General features: G+C 35.1%; 1 protein-coding gene across 3 annotated transcripts; it reads left to right on the top strand.

Moving 5' to 3' along the window:
* The first annotated feature begins 1,444 nt into the window (after window positions 1-1,444).
* Window positions 1,445-23,831, top strand: LOC127870225 (uncharacterized). Of its 3 annotated transcripts, none has more exons than XM_052412871.1 (10): window positions 1,445-1,482; window positions 8,338-8,448; window positions 15,707-15,786; window positions 17,132-17,203; window positions 18,153-18,273; window positions 19,447-19,541; window positions 20,145-20,213; window positions 20,742-20,862; window positions 21,257-21,373; window positions 23,493-23,831. In XM_052412871.1, the coding sequence occupies exons 2-10, from the start codon at window positions 8,349-8,351 to the stop codon at window positions 23,501-23,503; spliced, it is 786 nt and encodes a 261-aa protein (XP_052268831.1). In that variant the 5' UTR covers window positions 1,445-1,482; window positions 8,338-8,348; the 3' UTR covers window positions 23,504-23,831. The 3 variants fall into 3 exon arrangements, with proteins under 3 accessions (XP_052268831.1, XP_052268830.1, XP_052268832.1); XM_052412870.1 differs by lacking the exon at window positions 1,445-1,482 and adding an exon at window positions 6,212-6,314; XM_052412872.1 differs by lacking the exons at window positions 1,445-1,482; window positions 15,707-15,786 and adding an exon at window positions 6,212-6,314.
* Window positions 23,832-24,446: the final 615 nt, after the last annotated feature.

Below are 24,446 nucleotides of genomic sequence, written 5' to 3'. Positions count from 1 at the left end.
GATAAAAGATGATGCATTTTATGTCCAAGGACGAGATATGTTTACATTATCGAAACATGATAAAACAACATTAACTCAGTCTGTTTACGAAATTTTCAGAAATATACATGATCGATTTTGATACTGCAACTGCAAAATAATTTATGTGGACATGAAACCGGAGCGGAAAAGCATGTATAATGATTGGAATGGAACATTACTATCTGTTGATACGTTTATCAAAAGTATAATTGCTTATGTAACTGTGTGCAGGAAATAATACGCGTATTCACATAAAGCGTTTAACAAGATTAAAACAACACAAATACTCAAGGACGACAATCACAATTTCTCAAAGCAAATATTGTGTTCTCAAGTTCAAACTGTTAATGGTCTCCATGCCTGCAATCTAAGACCTATGATAACGAAAACACAATTAAAACACACGTTTTATGATCAACCATCTAACCTTTGCGAATTTCATAGAGAAAAACGCTTGAGGTAATTGATACAATGTTACATCAAATAGTTAATAAGATATTTCCAGAACATGTTGTTACAATATTTAGGAATTGTTTGTTTTGTAAAGTATGCATGCAATGAACACCGAGCATATAGTAATTCTGGTTAATAATAAGCTAATGAATATCTTTTTCTTCTAAATCAGATTAATATTGTTGTTACTGTCTTATAACTTGTATTTATTTGATGCTTTCCGTCGGTTTATAGAGAAATATCAGTGAATTAAAACTGCTATTTCACTGTTACAAACAGTGAAAATTAATATTGAAAATTACCGATCATTTTCATCGTTTTACCGCAACTATTTTTAGTAATGCTTGGTTTCCCAATTGTGACCCCAGATTTTATCAAGGGGGCCTACTCTGTATTGGCTGCTTAAAACAATATACGCATAAGCTTCCAGGGAACATACATGTAATGACATTTCGGGGCCCCAAATAAGGAATTTGATGGTCTGGAACGGAAAAAATACACAAAGAACAATTTGAAAGCATTAAATAAAAAGAAAATTTGTTGGATTCGAAGGAATATCGATGTTTAATTACTCGTGTTCATATAAAAACAAATATATGTTCTATGATCACTTGTGAATTAAAATCGATATTCCACCGAATTCAAACAAATATTCTCTATTCATTTGAAAAAAATTAACTTCTACTTTTACACTTAGCTATCAGTAGAAATACATACCCAAGCTTTGGAATGTGGCCTTTAACAATCTCATTACGGGTTCGTCCTGAATTCATTTTAAACAATTTATATTCTACTTTTACTCGTAGCTATCTATAGAAATTCGCACACAAGCTTTGCAATGTGGCCTTTAACAACCTATGAGTTCGTCCTAAATTTATGCCAAGTCTTTAAAGCTTTTTTATAAATGAGGAGATGAAGTTTATACTGGATATTGCTGGATTTCATCTTTCTTTGGAAAGTTTTGGTCCTGGTGCTCTGGTCTGTATTTAACCACCGATGAGTTAAATGGTAATTAACTTCAAATGTCTTCTCCGTTATTCCTATTGAATTTGAGTCGTCAAGCTATGATGTTCCTGTGTGTTGACATCTATGTATTTCTTAATAAATCTGAGTCAAGTGAAAATTTGTGGGCTCCTTAAAGCCGGTTAAAACGCAAATGCATCGAATTCACCGTTCAAATTCAATGACCCTACTTCCCATCGTTGTTAGTGTGTTTGTTGTGTATGTACATATTGTGTGACCCCTTGTTTGATAACTGGTTCCCTGTCAAATATAAAGAACGGAATTGTGTAATAAGGTTTGTCTATGGCTAGTGTAGCTAAAGGGGTTAACTTTGTGTCTATTTTCTTTCAAACTGGTGAGAGTTGGATAAGACCAGAAACTGTGTTGTTAGCTACGTTAAATTGAAACTGAGCAAACAGAAATGTTTCTGATATACAGTAGACGTTGCCAGTGTTTATTGAAATAGTTTCCGGGATGCACCAAAATGTACTAGATCAAAAAAATAAACGGAATTCAGAGTAGCCTGAATTGAGTTTATATGAAATTATTTGAACAAATATAGGTATGAATTGCTTTGAATTGAGGCTCGATGTTCTATATATGTGGATCAAACAGATACCACAGAACTTCCATTGATCAGTTGTACTTTGGCTCTCGTTCGTATAATCCTAAATATTGTCGTGTGGTTTTCTGGATTCAGATTTACAATAATTGTCTTATGTGCAAAAGCGTGAATTTTTCAATTCATGCAATTTGTATAAAATATATCCAAAACATTTTCTCATCAGTTCATTTGTATTGGTCGTTTGTAAATATGTGTTTTTCTTTGGGCTTTCATCTTTACATTTTCATATTGTTTCTTTTAAACAGACAACGAACACTATTGCTGTTGAAATAAATAAAATATTTTGAATTTCCTCCGTTGTCAGTTTGTAAAAAAAGTATACACTTTCACGAAGGTAAGCAGTTATTTTCTTCAGTAGTTTTACAAACATCGATGATTTTACATGGAAACAAAACAACGACATAGCAATGAAGTCACTTTGGTTAATATAATTTTCGGTGAAAAACTTTTTCACTGGCATACCTTTAAAGAAATTTGTAAATAAAGTGCTAAATATGGGACAAATCCCTGCATCGTCGACTTTAAATAGCCATATTTCAACAAATCCTGAATATTAATAACCAGGATTTTTCTAACATATATGGTAATACCTCCTTTGCATGCACCAAAATATATTTTATTACAAAAATGCATTTAAACAATTATAGAACTGGATAAACTTACCCTTCTTTACTACTATTTGTAAAAATATTGCAAGACATATACATTTCCAGAAAGGAAATTCATTTCTGCGTTGAATAAGATCAAGATCATGAAAATCGCTGCACAATTGATGAAGATATGGCTGTTCAAAGCACTCTGTTTTGGGGTGATTTTGAGTTGCATACCTTGTTATATATATATTTGATAGTGATTTTTTTTCATAAAAGTTCATTTTTCGTTATAATATGATTATGTATTATTATTTAAAATGATGCTTTCACTAATAAATATCATAGCCACACGCTAACCACCTGTGGATATATATACTTAAATATTTTCTTAACAAATTCAATGAAAAAGCACTAACAACAAGTAAAGTTAAATTTTTGCCCATTGAGACCCTCGTAACCATACCTTTTTCGAAGAGCATCCTTACCCGAATTGATTTAAAGCGAGATTATACGATTTTGTCAAATATTTATGAATTTATATAAAATGTGTAAAAAAACGTATTGTACATATATTTCAATATAAATTAAAATAAAAGTTAAGAAGAACATGTGTCGAAAAATGCGAAATAAGCCAGATATTAAAATATCAAATCAAAAATGTCTGTACAGTCGAATTCGCCAGCATATATATCATGCATGTACGATGTGAATCTACATTTAGTTTTACGGCTCATGTTTAATTCCTGCAACGATATATATTCATACGACAAACGAACACTAACTCTGATCCTAATAAAAAGACGAATGCTTCGGTTATTGTAGGAAAATATGTACGAAATATCTTCGTCACAATTGGCTCGAGGCGTTAATTTGTCTTTGCTGCATTTTATAAAATTCGTCTTCAATGTATAATTTTTCTTGCCTATTTTGTGTTATTGTAACATATTTTATTGTCCGCTACCATGTTTGTCTTTTACTGCATCTATTTTTGAGTGAGGGAGAGAAGAGCCAACTCATCGGCAAAGTCGAGGGGTCTTTAAACTGTTTCCAGATTGTCCACTGATTTTCGTTCCGCTTCTGTTACGTCAATGTCTTTATTATCCAGTCTTTGGCCAGCAAGAACAGGAAATGTGAGAATAAGCAGCCTTGCCTCACGCCGGTTCTCACTTTAAAGGCATCAGTGAGCTGTCTGCCATGAACAATTCTGCAAGTCATTCCGTCATAAGACTTCCGGATGATGTTGGTGATCTTTTCTGGCACTTCCGTGGTGCCTCAGAAGTCTCCAGAGGGACTAACGGTCGACGCTGTCGAACGCCTTTTCATAGTAAATGAAGTTGACATATAACGGCGAATTCCACTCCAGGGATTTTCCAGAATAATGCGCAGGGTAGCTGCACGATTTCTCCTTTCAAAAGCCTTCTTGTTGGTCAATGAGATGCGAGTCTACTGTGTCTTTCTTTCCGTTCAGCAGGATACAATTAAACACCATTCCTGTGATGGACAAGAGAGTGATTCCTCGGTAGTAGAAGCAGGTACATTGTATTTATGTCGCTTTTCTTGGGAAGTTTGATGATGTAACCCTCTTTCCGCTCTGTTAGAATTCCTTCTTCCCATATGTTGCTGAAGATTGGGTGTAGTAGCTCCACACTAGTCTCCATATCAGCCTTAAGCGATTCTGCAAGTATGCTGTCATGTTCTGCAGATTTTCTGTTCTTAAATTGCTTGATGGCGCTGCTGATCTATTCCTTTGTGGGAATGCAGCACTTGATTGGCAGATCGCGTATAGCTGGCAGAATCTCCGGTGGGTTCGCAGGAGCTGGCCTGTTGAGTAGCTCCTGGAAGTGCTCAATTCACCTCTTCTTCTGCCATTCGTCATCTGTTAGTACTCTTCCATTTTTGTCACTTACTGGCCTCCCTGGGTTGGCAAACTTTCTTGCTAATCTGTTGGTGAAGTAGTACAGATCTTTAGTTCTGTTCTGATAGGCTGTCTGTTCCGCCTCTGTTGCAAGCGTCTTACGGTAGTTCCGCTTGTAAGATCTTATACTTCGCTTGACGCCCCTTTATGCTGTACTCTCCTTGTGCTTTCACTTTTGCGGCTCGTATTCTGCTGTTGTTTACACTTGCATTATTTTCTCGTCATTCCGCAACTTTGTGAAATGTCACTTCTTGAGGGTGTAAGCCAAGTACTGCCTGGCATGTTGAAGTCACTGCTTCTTTCAGGTTCTGCCACTTCTGCTATATCGACTCTTTTTTCGAGCAGCTCCTCTAGGATCTGGAACTTGTTGGAGAGTGACATTGAACTCTTCTTGCTTCCAGGTGTCTTTCAGTGTGTCAGTGTTGTAACGTTGGCGTTGGCTGTTCCCCCCTGTCCAATTCTTCTTCAGCTTTAGTTTCAATCGGGCGACAAGGAGATGATGGTACATCCTGAAGAGGGTTACGAAACATTCCTTAGGTAATCGATCTGGTTTTCCGTTGACAGGTCTGGTAAGACCCAAGTTGCCTTGTGTGTCCTTCTGTGATGGAAAACACTTCCTCCGATGGCCAGATAACTTGTGGCGCTCAGGTCGGCAAATCTCCACCCGTTGTCGTTGATCTCGCCTAACCCTTGCTTCCCCATGATCTCCTTATATCCTCGGTTGTCACAGCCGATCTTGGCGTTAAGGTCACCCATTCAAAATGATGATGATTCTCTTTGGTCTTTCTTTTATGATGGTTGACAGTCTATTGTATAAGTTGTCCTTCTCATCCTCTTTGCTGTCGTTCGTCGGGGCGTAGCAGTGGATAATGTCAACGTTTATCTTCTTCTCCTTTGTGAGGAAAGAGGCCCTCATGATCCGTGGTCCGTGTGTCTCCCACCCGATGAGCGCCATACTGGCTCTTTTTGGTTGCTCAGATATCCAATCGAATCGTTTTTTGCTAAGCGTCCTCAAGTTTTCGGAATACGTTTGTTGACTGTGTGTAGTCAAATAAATATTTACCTCATTTATGGTCGTATTCATGTTAGATGGACATAGACTTTAGCACGGCTAATATTTGTACATAACACATATTTGTATCGCAAAAATAATTATATATTTATTGTTAAATAACGCTCGACAAGCATGCGATTTGGTTATCACATGATATTGTATACTTTTAGTTGATATCAATCCCAATTATCAAGGAAAGGTACATACAGCGTTCATCAGATAAGAATGACATAATATATTGAACGACTTTAAAGTTGAGCGTTATACAGTGTTTAAAGTAAACTGCTAGGCAGCGATAAGAGTCAGTAAGACTATTTAAATAACGAGAGGCCAGTATTTGGGATATCGGCTTATGTCTTACATAAGGATCATAACAATCAACGCCAAGTAAAAATAGTTCGACATAATACACCAAACATACAATGGAAGATTGTGTTTTGCATGCTAGTAATTTTTTATGGCTACCATTGAACAAAACGTGTTGCCTTTTTCGTTTAGACCGTCTTTTCTGGCACCTAACGCCAACTGACAAGTTCGATCGTGCGTGACGTTATGGGTTTGACATACACATTTAACTTCCGAAATCTTATCTGTGTCAAATTTGTACATCAAGCGTCTTGGCAAATGTATGAATAAATGGAATAGTGTCAGGTTGGTCTGATTGATGTCATAAAAGTTATTATTACCTATAGGATCTGGCATGAGTAACTATTTCATACCATATTTTATTAAACGAGTTCCGGAATTTTGTTAGTAAGAGAGCCTTTGGCGAGCTTACTGACGAATTTCCTGGACGAGTTTAATAAAATATGGTATGATATGAAAACGAGTGTCAGGTCTTTTTTTATCACATGCTTTTAAATGAGCAAGTTAAATAAATATAACGCAAACATAACGATAAATCCCGAATGTTGTTTACGTTTCGTTACGTCATTTGACGTTGCAACGCCATTTCAGCAAAATAACAAAATGCGATTGGTCAATCCAACGAAAATAAGCCAATGAAAACGCTTAAAAAGTATATGACACATGTGTAAGATAAAAAATATTCGTAATTGGTATATTACATGTGAAACAAGGTATGGCATGTGATAAAATTGTATAATTATCATGTCCAATAGTTTTATCATTATTACTTAATATTATATCTGTTTGAAGAGACGGCGAATGCTATTTTAATCAAATGATGATGAATATGATGATAATGAACACATTATACGTATGACGTTTATGATGATAATGACGAATATAATGATGAAGAAGAAGAAGAAAAAGAAGATGATGATGATTATGATGATGATGGTGATGATGATGGGGATGATGATGGCGATAAGACGACAATAGCGATGGCAATGATGATGATGATGATGATGATGATGATGATGATGATGATGATGATGATGATGATGATGATGATGATGATGATCATGATCATGATCATGATGATGATCATGATCATGATCATGATGAAAAGAAACATGTGTCACAGTGTCAGTCTGTTCCTCACTGGATATAATTCAGTAACAACAGATTAGCAGGGTTGCCACTTAACTTGAAAAGTCAGGGAAATGTGTTTTTTTTTCAAGGTCAGTGAAAAGTCAGGGAATTAAAAAAAATGGTCAGTAAAAAATGAAATTTCAGAAAAGTAAGTGAACAGTCAGGGAAAAATAAAATTTTGGGACGATGCAGAAATAATTAAGTGGCTATGGCAGTCTTTATGTATCATTTGTTTTAGCAGATTCAACAGCATATGTTTTATTTGAAATGTTTTGACTATTTTTATGTACATAAAACATTAACATATGTGTAAAGCACGTTCAAATATGTAAATGTATCTGTTTTTTATCTTTGATTAATTTTTGTGGTATTGACTATATAGTTTTGCATCATGCATAGTTTAGTGAACAAGTAGTACTGCTTTGTTATTTGTTACATATTTAATGTTAAAGAATAAAATAAACATTCAATGGGTGGATTTGGTTGGCTGTATGGGGAGGAGGAGGCCGAATTATTATTGGAATATGTCGCGAAATTAGTCAGTGAAAACCAAGATTTGGTCAGTGAAAAGTCAGTGAAAAGTCAGGGAATTTTATTTGATCAGGTTGGTGGCAACCCTGATTAGTTACGTTCGATTGGTCACTGTCAGCTCGGGTACTACTTACATGTACCCCGGGTACTCTTAAGTATACTAACATGTACCCCGGGTACGGTAAATATACTTAAACGTACCCGGGAATTTGAACGCTAAATCGGTCGTTGTCGGCTATTTTTGTTAAATTAATTTTGTTAACATTAGTGTCTATTTTCTGTTAAATAGCCTCTATATCATCGAAACTGATACTCAAAAAGCATGGTGATGTAGTGTTTTTTTATAGAGAAGTTCATTTAAGATAAACAATATCGTTTTACAGTATCGGTAGCATTAATAACGACATCAGATTTTGGGTGGGAAAACAACTCGGGTACAGTCTAATATAGACCGGGTATGTTTAAGTATATTTACCGTACCCGGTGTACATGTAAGTATACTTAAGAGTACCCGGTGTACATGTAAGTAGTACCCGAGCCTACAATGACCAATCGAGCATTAGTTACTTTACATATTCTGTTGATGATACTCGACAGATTGTTGCTCTACCACATTGAATCACACGCTTCTATCTACCTTTTACAGCGACATAGATAATGAAACAAGAACACGTGTGTCGTCTTCTTAGATCAAGACCCTGGAAACAATTCCTTATCGGGCATCTACTTTTTGTACACACTTGGTTTTTCGTAAATGGTAAGCTGATTTTGCCAGAGTGTATTGTTATTTGATTTGTTTAAGGATGACCCTTAAAAAACGTATTACTATAACCAAGTTAATTTTGTGTAACCGCTTTAAAATTATTAAGTTAATTTTTGATAACACAAAGCATAGCGTTCATTCGTGCTTGTAAAAAACGAAGATTATACACTTCTTAAAAAATCAAATTTATGTTTATATGACTTAACAGTAATTCATGTATTATTCCAATAGTATAACTTCAACAGACATAAACGGTGTCTGATGTCTCAACCATGCGCCATCACCAAATATAATCACAATACATGCTTACATTTGTTGACAGCCTTTCCAAATTTTAACAAAATAATAATATTTAACATAAACTAGAAATAACTTGTGATAATGCAATCGATTTTATTTAATACTTCACTAATTGAAGTCGATAAAGATAAGTATGTACCTAATTATGGAAGTTCATATTTACTTAAAGAATCGGGGTAACTTATTCCCAGCAAACACATAACGTTATTACAGCGTTGTGATACGGTTATTTTATGGTCAGGCCATGTAATAGCCTTATACGTGCGTTGCGGCAACGTTATTACCATAACAATGTAAAACTTAATTTAATTTGATGTAAATTGATAAAACGAGGAAAAGAAAACAATTTAATAAAAAATAAAAACAAAACCCATGTATTTTGTTTTTCTACCTTCTTTGCAATAACGTTTAAATAACGTTGTTTAAACGTTATTTTATAACGTTATTTAACAACGTTTAGCCAACGTTATAACATAACGTTTTACCAACGTTGTTTTTGGTCATATCATCTAATGTTCCTTTTTTATCGTTATAATTATTATCAGTTATATTTGGTAAACGATTTAAATAAAAATACCATTTATATTTTTAGATAAATATTCTAACAGTTTTCCGAAGCATTTTGTAAAAGCTTTTAGAGCTATAGTTTTAGTTGCGAATTTTTGCATTGGGTTATAACATAAACTTGTAAACAATAAATTATACTAAATATTCACAAAAACATTGCATACAAGATACACATAGATAGGTTTTGCGCTAAAATATACATTTGCAACTTAACAAAGTTGAATATTCTTCATACGAAACCGCGGTTTTTCTAGCTTTCTCATTGTAGCGTGCCACAATAAACGAACAAAAGAAACCGGAAAACGTGTTTGATAAATAACTACATTCACAGGTAAGCGAAATGTGTTTTCTTAATTGTATTAAATTAATGTGCATATATAATCGCGGTTGGCATGATTTAGCTAACATGTACTCTACGAGAAGGATACGAACCCGTTCGCCCCCAATATTCGTTCGCATCCGGTCAATTTGCCCTGTAAACGTATAATGGGAAGTCGAGATACAATTCAGAATAATGAAAATAATAAAAAAATATATTAATAGAATCATGGAACATTAACTTCATGCATCTTTAATATTGATGCATCTCCAGACTGCTGGCATTTTTTTAACAAGTGTAATTGGTATAATTATTTACCCTCAGTTTTTGTAACAAAAAAAATTGCATCCATGGGAGTCTTAAAACTTCCAGAAATACGGACATCCACCTGGCCCAAAATTAACTGTTAAAGGCAGACATTTACCCAGACAATAATTTACCTGTTAAGGCCTGACATTATTTACCCGGCCATGAGTAACAGTATTAAAAGAGGAATCAGGAAATTCGGGGCAATTGCACTTTACCGGTACGCAACTCCTTACACTTTACACCTAGTCCCTAACGCAACACCTAGTAATCCTTTTTATTCTATATATTTCCTTAGTATCCGGGGCTACTGCCCCTTTGTCCTACTTGTTGACACTCTCAAATATTAAGCTACTTTTTATATTGGTAATATTTAAAGCTTCAAAGAATTAAGCCCATATGAAAAGTATCTCTAAATTCTTTGCGCGTCTTATAAATAAGACTAACCGCCCCTAAACCCTCGCTTGTCGATAGTGGGAAACAACTGCGTACCAGTAACGTGCAATCTAGCCGGAGATTTTAACAATTTATTCTTATTGCATGGTATATTGCGAACTAGTCTAATTTATAAGACATGTATTCTTATGCAGCCTGGCCTTTTCCGCCCTATGTCACGGGTCCGAATATAGGCCCCATTCCCAATGCAAATCTGGCCCCGTGTTCACAAAACATTTTTTGCAATCGAAAATCGATTTTGCTTGTCATAGAAAATGGATTTCCATTGTAGTTGATAGGCAAAAATGAAAATCGATGTCAGTTAAAATCGATTTTTGATTGCAAAATCGTTTTGTGAACACGGGGCCTGGTTGTTTTTTCCCAATTGAAAAAAATATCCCAATTCCAATTTCCATCAATTGCAAAGTAGATTTTTGTCGGCCGCAAAAATGCGCAAAATAACGTTACCTTAATCCGAAAACCAAACATTGTGTATTTTGAATACTGACACTGTGTTTGTTTATATTTTATCATAGGCATGGTCATGCACACTTATCACAAATGTTCATAATAATTTGTAAAATTTTAATAATATGGTTACAAAATAGCTCTAAAACCGGTTTAAACCCCCAATGCCTAGTATTGACCGTTTCAAGATGGTGACCCCAGCTTTATTCAACATGTGTTGTTTTGTGCTGTTCGGCAATTGGTCACTTGCCGTAAATAAAGGACCTGACATGGTTGGTGATGGGAATGCTGTTCTGCTGGGGCAGCTGAAGTTTTTCTTTGTATACTTAAATAGTTGTTACAAACATTTTAGTTTTAACCTGTATTTTCAAATCGTTGCAGATGGAATACGAAAGGTATCCAACTCGACAAGATCTGAGGTCGAAGTCATCATTACAGATTACCTTAAACACGCACCGTTACAGTATAAGGTATGTGGTAAGATAATACATCTAAAGCTATTTTAAAAACAGCTGTACACACTCATTTTTAGGGCTATCACGATACGCCGTGAGCGTACCGCGGTATATCGTGGTACGGCAACACTGTATCGCGGTACGTACCGCGATATTTTACAGAATATGTATCTGTGAAGAAAACAGCAGAATAACAAGTTTTACAAACTTTATTAAACTAAATAATCAAAAAACACTGGTATCATAGTATGACTAGAAACTGTAAAAGAAACTGTAATAAACTTGATAGAAGTAGTCATTGTTATTGTTCGCGTCTTTTTCTAAAATATCCGCCATGTTGTTTACAATAGCTGTGACTACGATCTGTGTAAATCGAACGCTTCAAGGGCATGTTCAAAATGCGGAGTCAGCGGGCCCAGTATTGAAAATCCGTAGCGTTCTGACTCTTCATCGACTTATTCAGAATCTTAAGATAACAGGATTCGGAAGTGCCATGCTTTGAACGATCGATATACTAAAGAAAGAAAATAAGAAATAGCATAAACATCTTTTGGATAATTATGAACTTATTTGCAAAGGAAATCTGTCCCTAATTCCAAAAAAGGTACGGACCCATACATCGCCGTATTTTAAACGTGAAAGTTAAACATCTACAAGTGGAAGCGCTTGCTTGACCTGGATATTAACGGATTATTTATTTAGCCCTTTTGAATCGCTTCTACATTTTTCAAAACGATATCTATATCAAAATAATTATGTAATGTATTTATATCTGTGCTAATATAATAATATTTAAAAAACCGGTGCGGCAACGCCGTACCGCGGTGCGATTTTTTTCACGACATGCACCGCGATATACCGATTTACCGGTGAATCGTGAAAGCCCTAATCATTTTAATATAAATAATTTAAAATAAATAACTTGCCAAAATCGTTTATTTAATCTAACTTGTGTGCAGAATAAAATGCGGTTTTGCTCTTCCATTAAAAAACGGACTTGCAGATTGATACAGCTATTTAGTTATTTATTAACCTGTAGTGTTTGTGTTCCTTTTACAGAAAAAATGTCCGACCACACTATAGGCCTGAAATGCTCCCTGAGGCTGCTGTGCAAGATTCAGACAGCAACTAGATATAATTATAGTCAGATATTATGGACTAGACATTTTTATTTTTGTATACGGCTCATACATTTGTTTCTTTGCGTATATAGATAACACAGATCCGTTATTTCGAATAGTGCTTGGTAAACATGAGCGCGCATCTAGTCAGCGCTCGCTGACTAAAATGCGCGCATCAAATATTGCCCGCTAGAATGTTCGTTATTTGTCAATCTCCACGCAGAGTTGTCGTTCCTTGCTCTAACATACAACTCTGCGAAAGGCTCAGCACGCCATTTTGTCAATAAAATAGCTAAAACCGAACAAACGCGTTCAATGTATATTTGATTGGATATTTAAGATCGCATGCATTAAATTAAGAAATATGACTTTGAAATGTACGATAAATCGTGCAAATACTTGCGAGTTTTAATGCAACTCTTTGGAACTATTTTAATGCCCATTTACGAAGATGGAATCATTCCACGCACTTAACATATGTAAATAATTGAACATAATGTTTTTTGAATGACGTTAGGAAATGCTTCGACGTGTGTATGTATGTTGGTTTTTTAACAACAAAAAAACATATCAATTTTATAATAATGAATTGAGACTGATATAAGATATCATGGTATGAGATGGTTTTCTTTAATGCAATGTAACCGTCGTGCAAGAGATTGTTAAGTATACTGTAACCTAAATGATGAACGCTTGGTATGATCATGACATGAATGAGACGCTTTCATAACAATAGTCCCTTCTGAGCCCAACACAGAGGTGAATGTAATGTAACCGTCGTGCAAGAGATTGGTTATTTGTAACATTTCTGCAAGTTTTATAACGCAAAGATTATTCGAGTACTGTTTCCTTTGTTTACAAAAATGTCGATATTGATGGAATTTATATTGTGTTATTTGTTTTTATTTCTATTGACATTTATCTGCACAAAAATGTTCGGTATAATATAAGAAATAGAAAACCTCACTTCAGGCCCAGTCGCAGAATAGTGACCAACCAGGCAGCCCCAAGTAGTATATACGAGTCGTGTTCTGAGAAACTGGGCATAATCCATGTGTGTTAAGCGTCGTCCCAGATTAGCCTATGCAGTCTGCACAGGCTAATCAGGGACGACACTTTCCGCGTTAATTGGATTTTTGCTAAGAAGAGACTTCATTTTAACAAAAAATGTCATAAAAGCGGAAAGTGTCATCCCAGATTAGCCTGTGCGGACTGCACAGGCTAATCTTGGACGACGCTTTACGCACAAGCATTATGCCCAGTTTTCTCAGAACGCGACTCGCATATGGACCTCAGCATTCAGATCGGTCCATATATACTATTACGTACTGCCTGGCTGGTCATTATTCTGCCATTAGGGCCTCAGTGAGGTTTTCTATTTCTTATATATTTTTATCAAATTTCACGATTATGTGTACTTCTGTCTCCCAAATAACGTAACGTTTTAGCTGTGCATACCGGTACATTTTGGAGTAATCCTTCTCATAAAAATATGTGTACATATTTTTGGAATACTTAAATATAGCAAGCACTCATTGTTTCCGTGAAAGCCACACACCTGTGGCTATATATTATATGTAAAACCGGTTGGTCTCAGAAAATTTATTCTATGAAACTTTATGGGCATGTAACGAAATGATATTGTCTTTACATTTAGAAGTATTTTCTGTATATGTTAAACTATTTATAATTGTGTAACCTGGAGAATTAGCAAATTTTATATACTTTCATAATTGTCATTGTTTTCTTGTGTCGAGAACAAATTTTGTGTACGAAAAGAAAGCTGAAGTTCTAAAAGTTTGTAGAAGTAGTGCAAAAGCGACATGATTTTTTAAAATTTGTGTGTGATTAATAAGAGACCAAAACTGAAACATTGTGTCATAAACAATGTATTGGCTTTGTCTGTAAGGCCTAAAAAACTTTGCATGTTTCCACTGACCCGACCGACCCTATTTTTTGCGGACCCTTAACATTTTTTTTTGCCATTTGAAGTCAAGTTTTTGATTGAATTTTTTTATATGGATTATTTTATCAAATTTTGATTTTTGCCATCACAGAATTACAAACAAATGATGTTGCACTGACAATTGGAATGACTTTTGTCATTGAGATTACTTTTTTAGTGGAAAATAACGTGTAAAAGTAAAAAATTAGATGATACAAGTTGTGGCAACCTACCTACTCTATATTTTTGCCGATGTGTTAGTGGAAACAAACATATGTTAGTGGAAACTAACAACTTTTTAAATTTCTAGCAGTTGTAGACAATTTGCTCTATTATTGTAATAATAGACAGGTCTTTCTAAATGAAGTATGAACTTCCTGTTTCCTTAGTTTGAAGGTTTTGATTTTTATAAAAAATTGGAAGTTATGAGGTTAGGAAAACAATGTTCTTACAAAACTTAAACCTTATTTTGAAAAAAATATCTGTGATTGCAATTAAAAAGGTAAAATATGCCTATTTTTTATGCATTGAATACATATATAGTTGTGACACTTCCATGGATGCATTTTAGAAAGCTTCGTGATTTTTACTGGGTAAACTTTCACAAATGCTCTGAACAGACATGGTTACCGGAAGTTAATTTAGCCAACTAATCGAGTATATGTGCTTTAAATGCTTCTTGTAGATTGTTAATATTCGATCCCTTTTTTGTTTGTTAATGTACTTCTGTTTAACCATTGTTAAAAATGAAAACATTACATTCATTCATTATTGAACTAAATTTTTTAAGTTTGTTAGGCTACATTGTTTGATTGTTTTATAATTTTGTAATAAAATTATTCAAATACGGCGTGTTATGTAGTGTGTCAATGGTAAAGTTAGGTCGTGTAAAGGTTGCATTTTGGTTACTTTATAACGTTATTTTATAACGTTATAACAACGTTATATGAAGTTCACCAAATCACGTCGTATGGACTTTGTAAAATAACGTTTTACCAACGTTATGTATAACGTTATTATAACGTTTTTACAACGTTATTGTGTTTGCTGGGTTGTCATTTATATATACTTATGTATCTACATGTGTGTCCGCATATAATTATTGATTTCATGACCAGTCTTACAGCTGGCAAAATGGCAAAACTACGCCGCTGCAGATAACAGCAACGCGAGAAAAGTATTAATGCAATAAAAATTAAATCAGTGCTGTACAATCAATGATGTAAAAGCAATGTGTTAAGCTAATGAAATATCAGTCAACAGGACAAGACCTCTTTATAATGTGTTGCCTGAAATAAAATACTTTACCGCTTGAACTGTTGAAGCGGAATTTCAGGCAATCTGTTGTGTCTGTCCTGTCAGGAGGTACTAGAGCCCAAATATTGCGAGTACGTCACACTATGTGGTGACCATGAGGTTGGTAGTCCGTTAACGTAGATTTTTTTCCATAAAATATGCCTTTCAATAATATATATCAGATCGTATTCAATGGTCTTCTAGTCGAGTATTGTACAATAGTGTATACGGTTATCATAATCACGAGGCAACATTTTGCAAAGAATAAACATACATTACAAATATATATATAAATTTTAGTACCTGGAGTGCCATAATGCTTAGAATTAACATTAATATTAGTTAATTCAATAGCGTGTTGCTAGGCCAACGATAAACATTACGAGTCTCAAAACTTTATGAGTGTTGTTTTTATTGTTGAAGATAAAATAATAACCAAAATCACCCCCAGATACCCGATATGCTGTGAAAGTTGGATGTGCTAGGAGAAGTTGCCGAAATATTTCGATTTATTTCGGTAGAGTAAGTAAATCTACTCTGATGCTTTGTAGATCATTATCATTGAACTTTGAGGTTTTATGATTATATCCGTTCTGAAGCTAAGTTAATTTCCAGCTTATTTTTATCTTTTTTCATTTATTGGAAAATCATTGTAAATGTAAAAGCAATTGATTCATACAGGTAAAAATATACGTCAGGTGGGCAATCTTAACATTTATAATAATATTTTCTGCCTATAGTTCCAATTATGGGTAGACTTTCATAAATGTGAACTAAATTTGGATCTATTATACATGACTTCAAGTTAAAAGCTTTTTAAACATCTCCGACAAAACACGCGTGTAAATGTTTGTTTCTTTTCGTTCTTTTTGGTAATGATATATGCAAAATGTAAATATTTATTTTCAAAACCCAATCCGCGCCTCCTCTTTATGTGTATTTGCATAGATAACACGCATTTTTCATCTGATGATGTTATATCTGGACATCTTTGTACATCACCATGCCATATTATTTTTTCATCAACATGTTGAATGTAAAGTCGAATTTTTCCACCAAAACGATTTTTTTAAAGAAATTCTGACGGATATATTACTCGGGTACATTGGTTAATATAATTGTCGGTGCAAAAACGTTTTCACTGGCATACCTTTAAAGACATTTGTAAATAAAGTGCTAAATATGGGACAGATCCCTGCATCGTCGACTTTAAATAGCCATATTTCAATAAATCCTGATAATTACTAACCAGGATGTTTCTAACAAAGATGTTAATACCTTCTTTGCATACACCAACATATATTTTATTTCAAAAATGCCATTAAACAATTATTTTACTGGATTTACTAACCCTACCGAAATTCATCGAAATCTATCGGCAACTTCTCCTAGCACATCCAACTTCTCACAGCATTTCGGGTTTCCGGGGATGAAAAATGAAATGTCACCTTTGTTTTATCATCAGTCGTGTTTCGTGGACAGTTTCGTCACCTCCAATGGAAACATACGATTTAACAGTGGTTGCCGTGACAGTTCGGTATGCTATTTAGAGAATATTCGTCTCAATTACTAACGTCTCAATATTTGTCGGCCTTCAGAAACAAGTTTTTTCGCGATATAGAATTATCAAAACACTTGTCTCAATTAATACTGACTGAAAATTCAGATGATTACGGCTGAAACAAACAAAACTTTTATTCTATATCCAATAAATACATCCAATGGGCATTCTTCATATGTACCACGTGACCGTCCAATATATTCCGGTATCGGATCAAAAAAGTCTGTATTTTTACCATATTGGACAGTTGAGTACAAGTGCACTAAGTAATTGTTTTATAAGGATAAGAGCCGTAACCGAGAATAAGTATCTGAATGTACGTACAATAATCGATTCTTAGTAATACAATTGCTAATCCACACATTTCTCATGAGTATATTCAATAAGTTTCACAGGATATCGTGCTGCAAATAATGATTATACATGCATATTGCAGCGTTAAAATCAAACAAAGAGCTTAAGAAAGGGATAAAGAATAAAAAGCTGTACAATACGAGATATATTTGGACTCGCACTCAGTTTGAAGTCATATTGGACTTCATACTGTGTGCCCGTCCAAATATATCTCTGTTTTGTACAGTGAAACGTCTAATAACCTATAAAAAACAATATAGTTGATAATGTAAAACCACACATTCTGATATACTGTTGGTTTCCTTTTTTGTACAATTCGGTTATAACATCTTTTATGCATTTTAATCGTTAAAAATTAATTTTGATTGTGCCATATTATGTATTTGTTATGTACAGTAATTTAACTGACAATAATATACGCCATACGGAGAACAAGGAAAATGTATTGAATGTATTGAATTATCTGCCATACCTGTCCGGCAAACACCGTCGTATACTGGTTTATACATTTATTCTGATATTTAAGTGAATCGTCATTTCTACTCACATTAACCAGGGTTACTAATTAAAGGTTTGCTTGGCTACGGCATTTCACCCCGCATCCATCGAGGGCAGAAGATCCGGTCAGATGATCGTATGTTCCACTTGCTGTCAGACGCGACTATGCAATCAGGGCGGATGCGGAAAAACAGGTGCGATGTTAGAATAGTTAGTTCTTTCTTTCAAATATTAAAGACTATTACTAATAAAGTGTACATGTGTATGATCAAATCTGCGCCAGGAAGTATTCCCAACATTCACTTATGTTTGTACCATGTTTTATCCTTTAAGTTTCCATACCTCTATGCACTGAAACACCATATTGCTAAAATATATAGTATAGTGTATAAGGTATTGTTTAGAATGCTTTTCCTTGAGGTTTAAGTACGAATCCGGTAATGCTACATTTTTCGTTGCACAACGTTTATTCACCACCCGTGTATATTATAAATGGACCGCTGAATGCCTGCTTATCTCCACCATTGGCTTATTAGTCCCCTACCGGTGAAACCGGAGAAGGACTTATTGTTTGCGCTCCGTGTGTCTGTCAGTCTGTCACACTTTTCTGGATCCTGTGATAACTTAAAAAGTTCTTCACATTTGTTCATGAAACTTGAAACATGGGCAGATGGCAATATGGAGATTATGCACGTCATTTCATTTTGTTCCTATGTCAAGAATTCTGGGTACTATAGCAACAAATAGACTAGAAATATTGCTGAAAATGATGGATTCTGCGATAACTTTAAAAGTTCTTCATATTTGTTCATGCAACTTGAAACATGGATAGATGGAAATATCTTGTTCCAACGTCAAGAACTCTGGTTCCTATGGCAACACATAAACTACAAATATTGCTGAAAATGATGGATCCTGCGTATGTATGGGACTTTTATTGCTTGGCAATAGTATTGTTTGTTTCTGGTATTGTGTAGTTAACATTATTAAAATCGAGGAAGCAAAGAGTACAGACTCCGGTTATATATACTTTCTCTGAATGAGATTATAATGTTTAGGAAAGTTGATATCGTGGTATATCAATGTGCATATATGATATTCCGCAGCTAAACGTTAAGCAAAACAAACAAACAGCAACTTATTTTGTATATGTTGGAATGCGTTGATCAAAAGGTTTCTGTGTAATTCACACATGTCAATGGGTGGGTAATATCACGATATTTTAACATGACATCCTCATTTTTTTTTCAAATGTAATTCAAAATGACGGCTTCAATCCGAAATTGCTGTAAACAATGAGGTCTTATAACTGGAAATGTGTGTATAAATGTGTGATTTAAATACCCTAGTACCTCTCTGTGTTTAAGGATGGTCGCCGGACAGAGGTCCACTGTGTTACAATTGTGAGCAGCAGAGACATCCTACTGACTGCAACAAAGTTCGGCAATGTCAGAGAAGTCAGGTAAACATAAATTCAAACCGTCATGCATTTCCAACAGATTCCATTTTTTCCTTAATACTATCTGACACAAGTCGACCGTATTTCGACTGTGATCATAGATGTCTTTACAGCAGCGACAAATTTTCTCCCACATTTACATTTTTCTCGCGACTATCTGTTCATGCTATATAAGAGAGCTAACTCGTATGTGTTTCAACTGTGCTAAGAAGAGCAAAGTACGTGAATGCAATAAACAGTTGTAAAATACCCCATCGCGATTAAAGGTCAGCCAATTTTACTAATTAGGCCCTTTTCCTGGTGAGCATCTTTTCTCACGGTTCTTATCCTTCATGCCGGTGACTTGGCAGTAGGGAAATCTATGTAACTCGATATTACCTGTTGCTGGATCGGCAAGCGGCCATGTCTGATCCAACTCCGCATGGGGTTCACACCTTCGACCTTCCGCTCCGTATGCGAATGCCCATGTCACAAAGTCATTTTTAGTATACGCAAGTTATACGAAATCTTGTAAAGAAACCCGATCATTTTTTGGTTGACCACATAATTATGTTAATTAAAACGTTTACTTTGGAATATAACTTGCACAATCAAGCTTTTCTTCAGGTGTGTTCACTGATGACAACCGAGATAGCTGGTGAGATGGTGCACCATTCCTCTTGCGATTACATGGACGTAAGTACGGAATCAAGGTCATGAGGTCATTTTACAATCTTTGTCGAGTACGTTTTTGTCGTTGTGCCTATCAGCGTGTCCGAAATAGATACAATAAAGGACACATTGCTTATTTTAAAAACTAATCATAATGTATTGACTGATTTACAATCTGATTTATTTTATTTTGCAGACCTGATTTAGTAGCGCATGCATATTGTATTGACTACAGGCTTTACAAGCTGATTAATATTGTATTGAGTTTCAATAGCGCACACATATCACATGTATCGTGTGATTTAGTTGCTTCTTCTATCATACTGATTGCTTCATGCAAAATCTTCTTTTATCAGGTATTTCGCTTTGTTAAGAAGCGCATCATATTGCGTTTTGCAGAAGCTTTAGATCATGTGCGTACTGTAGAAGCACGCTGGCTGCATATTGCCAGAGCGTCGTCTATAAGATTTCCTGTTTTTATGAGCTTATTTGTAACATTTTGAATGCGTGTTTTTAACCAGATTGATAGCGTCCTTTTTTTACTTCCCGTAGGCCTGCTTCGCAGCTAAATCTCGAGTATTAGCTTCTTTATCGAATTGGGCTGACGGCTGTGTGCAATGCTGTAACTCGAGTCTGTGTAATGATCATTGTGAAGTCATTCAGCCTCCTTTAGGTATGTCGTTAAACAAGTATTTCTTGTCCATGCAGGCATGAAGTCGTTTGTACTTAATAACAGTCATCTAATTTTAATCATATCATTTTATTCACTTTAACGCCAATTCAAAAGCACCGGGGACACTTTTAAATCATTAGAAAGGTTAAGATTTCGTCTGGAAATCGTGTTGCAGTTAATGTTCATAACTAATACTGCGTTATTTCAGTTGTCTTATAGAACGAAGCTTGAATAAAATTCGTCTGAAATACTTTTCTTGTAAAACAAATCTATTATAATGACGAAACAATTACTTCTAAATAAACTAACAGCAATACTCTCTTATAAGTATAATATAATATCTTATTAAAGTAACAGGGGAACAGCAGCTTATTTAAAAAAACATTTTTTTCAGAAACCTGTAAAGACTTGGTACCTAATTGTGCATTTTACATGCATGACAGCAATGCGTGCCAAACCAATCTTTATGTGCAGAACAATTGCCACGGATCTTGTAGGACATGCCGCACAGGTAAAACTGAGCAACAACCTATTGACAGACATGCGTTTTTTAACCCATTTATGCCTAGTGGACTCTCCCATCCTTCTAAATTGGATCAAATTATTTCCAAAATAAGGGAGGTCTAGTATATTTATTTCTATATTTAGAATATGTATTACAGAATTTCCTTAAAGCAAACAGCGAAGACCCTGATGAGACGCTGCTGTTTGCCAAGGGCTTTTTGCTAGACGCTATGCATAAATGGTTTAAACATTCAATGTTTCTATTGATAAAAGATAATATTACAATAGCAGGGCTTTGAACCCGTTATCGATAACACTTAACTTTAACTAACACATGATCTCGTAGCGTAGTTTATGGTTTATTATTTTACCTTTCGCGATTGGTGATTATTATTAAACCGATATTATAAATATTTTAATTCCGCTTGCTTAAATCTAATACATAAACCCTTCTCAGAATATATGACTTTAACTTAAAGTATCATTTTGCCCAAATGTGAACAAGCTACCGCATTTAGCATAAGACTCGACCGTGATGTGCACAGGACGCTGATAAGGGTATCAATATGACGCGTTTAAAGAACTGAAAAAGAAAGTACACCCTTGCGATAACCAAGGGTCGTGCTTGAAAACAATCTATGTGTTTACATGCATATATACATAACAATTTGACTTAATCTCTATTTATTTACAATGCCTATCTTTTGTATTTGTGCTATGTTTTTATCGTTTGTTTGTATCATGTACATCTTCAGACAATGGAGGCAATAAAGATATATATATATATCACGTTTTGTGTTATTGCGGTAGTCTTTTGGTACACGGGCTTTTCCCGGAACATGCGCTATCTCTGTCCGGACGTTGTGACAGACCATGCACATTTTAATGATGACACTTAAGTGTATGGTGCCTGATTTCGCCATATCATTCTAGTATATTATCTGGTTTTAAGAAGGCCCCCAACACGACAACATGGAAAGAACGACTAGTGTAATCGCCAAAACAAAAAAAGGGACGCCGATACAACAATTATATTAAAATGGTGGCCCTTTTCGCCATTTTGGCTGGTCTAAGTGTCGTCCTGGTATGCTATCAACACAACAAAACTATATGACATAAATCATGTAAAATTACTTTGCATATTAGTTCCACTTTTGGGGAAATTTTAAATTATCCACAACTTACATTCGCAGTACAGGCTGGGATTTTCCAAATGCTAAGTTTTGTAATAAGCTGATTTTGACAGCGCTATTCTAGTTGTAAGCTGTGGTATCGGTAACAATCTGAATTTGCTGAAAGTGGTGTCATGTTATTAATATCGTTTTTCGCATAACATATTCATGTTCAAGAAAATAACATTGTCTAATGTGGGGTGTAGTTGCGGATGGCACAGAGAACGTGACTTATTTACCTGGTTTGTTATGTACTATTTAATAGTGGAATAATATTTAATTTACTATCTCAACATGCCCTTGTTTCTAAATATAAAATGCTATAGACGGAAAATACGTGACGAAGGCTTTGTAAGTTTCATTGACTGCATCGTATTGTGTTGTAAATATGTTTATGCGCACAGGGCTACATAGAGTTATGATAGGAGTTGCGTTCTGAGAAAACTGGGCATAATGGATGTGCGTGAAGTGTTGTCCCAGATTAGCCTTTGCTAACCGCACAGGCTAATCAGGGACGACACTTTTCGCTTAAACTAGATTTTCGGTAAAAAGGGACTTCCTTTAAACGAAAAATACCATTAAAGCGGAAAGTGTCGTTCCTGATTAGCCCGTGCGGACACTTTACGCCCAGTTTTCACTGAACAAGACACATATGTACCTGTACACGTTGCTTATCAAAGAATGCAGGGCTTACCATGCTAAGGATTTAGATCTTGTCAGCAAGCATACTTGTGAACAAGAGAACAATTGGCTGTATATTTATATATCTCCTGAATTATAACGTAAGAGCACTTTCAAAAGTATAATACAGGTTATTATCATTACGTTGCCATATTTAAGTACAGCATATATTGCCTTCATGAACGGTTGTGTAAGGGGTGCTACGAATTGTCTCCGTTCATTCCATGACAATTTAAAAGGTTAATACATTTTAAGGGATGCTTTACTTTCCAGGAGCGACCTAGCCATAGCCGCAGCCGATCGCGACCCTTCGGCGCACTGCGAGGCTACCCTGCTGATGACATAAGATTAAATGTATTGAACATTTGGCGTTTTTTTTTTGTAGTCACTTATTGTATAAGAGTTAATCAATGTTAAAATTTCATTATTTGCAATCGGATTTCTGTAACCAAACCATTATTCTCATGGAATTCGGCCTACCTATAAATGACCATCGATTATTTGAAAACGGATTTATGTTCCAACTCTGTTGAAATGCTGGAAAAATTGTCTTTATTCAATATTTCATTGAACATCGGGCGAGTATTTGTAAACAAGATTGGAAATAGAAAAGTGTGTTGTGTTTTTAACCGATAATATCGAAGATTATCACAGCAAATAATGTGAAATTGAAAGAAACACATATTGTGACTCTGTGTACGTTTCTGGATATTTTGGAAACGTTCGAAAATAAATGCTTAACCATGGGCGATATAAACGGTTGTAGATACTCTATATTGATAAAGCGGCCTCATGACTGCGCGATAAAGATCTGCTTGATGCCAACTGAGAACATGCTATCATCTAATGCCCTCAATACCGCGCCATTGATTACCTACAATGTTCATCATGATGACGATTTAACGCGATATTTAAAAAGTATTGGTCCCCAAACGTGCCCGCGTATGCGATTTTTGATCAGCCTGAAGCACACGTGCTTCTGATACCCATTTTTTGTGTGGCGATATCGCAAAAAGTAATACTGATACAAAATTTTAGTCACCCACACTCACCCAGGTATATCCGTACGTGAACTATAGTGCCATAGTAAGGAGTAAACATAACTTCGACCAGTGAATGCAACATGTGAACAACTGTTACGTGTATGCAGAAAAAGACTCTGATAGATGCGTGAATGTGTACCGATAGAAGATTCTTTATATTCAATCATACGCCCATGAGTTTAGT

Source organism: Dreissena polymorpha, chromosome 2, assembly GCF_020536995.1.
Source record: "Dreissena polymorpha isolate Duluth1 chromosome 2, UMN_Dpol_1.0, whole genome shotgun sequence".
Classification (NCBI taxonomy): Eukaryota; Metazoa; Mollusca; class Bivalvia; order Myida; family Dreissenidae; genus Dreissena; species Dreissena polymorpha.
Note: the sequence above shows the minus strand (reverse complement) of the source record. Positions and strands in the feature narration are given on the sequence as shown.

What these genes read in the sequence shown, in the direction of transcription:
- LOC127870225 (XM_052412871.1), top strand. Translation starts at nt 8,349, where the DNA reads ATGAAACAAGAACACGTGTGTCGTCTTCTTAGATCAAGACCCTGGAAA. An exon ending in CACTTGGTTTTTCGTAAATG is followed by an intron (nt 8,449 to 15,706) that starts GTAAGCTGATTT and finishes GCGGAATTTCAG; the next exon opens with GCAATCTGTTGTGTCTGTCC. An exon ending in GGGCGGATGCGGAAAAACAG is followed by an intron (nt 18,274 to 19,446) that starts GTGCGATGTTAG and finishes TCTGTGTTTAAG; the next exon opens with GATGGTCGCCGGACAGAGGT.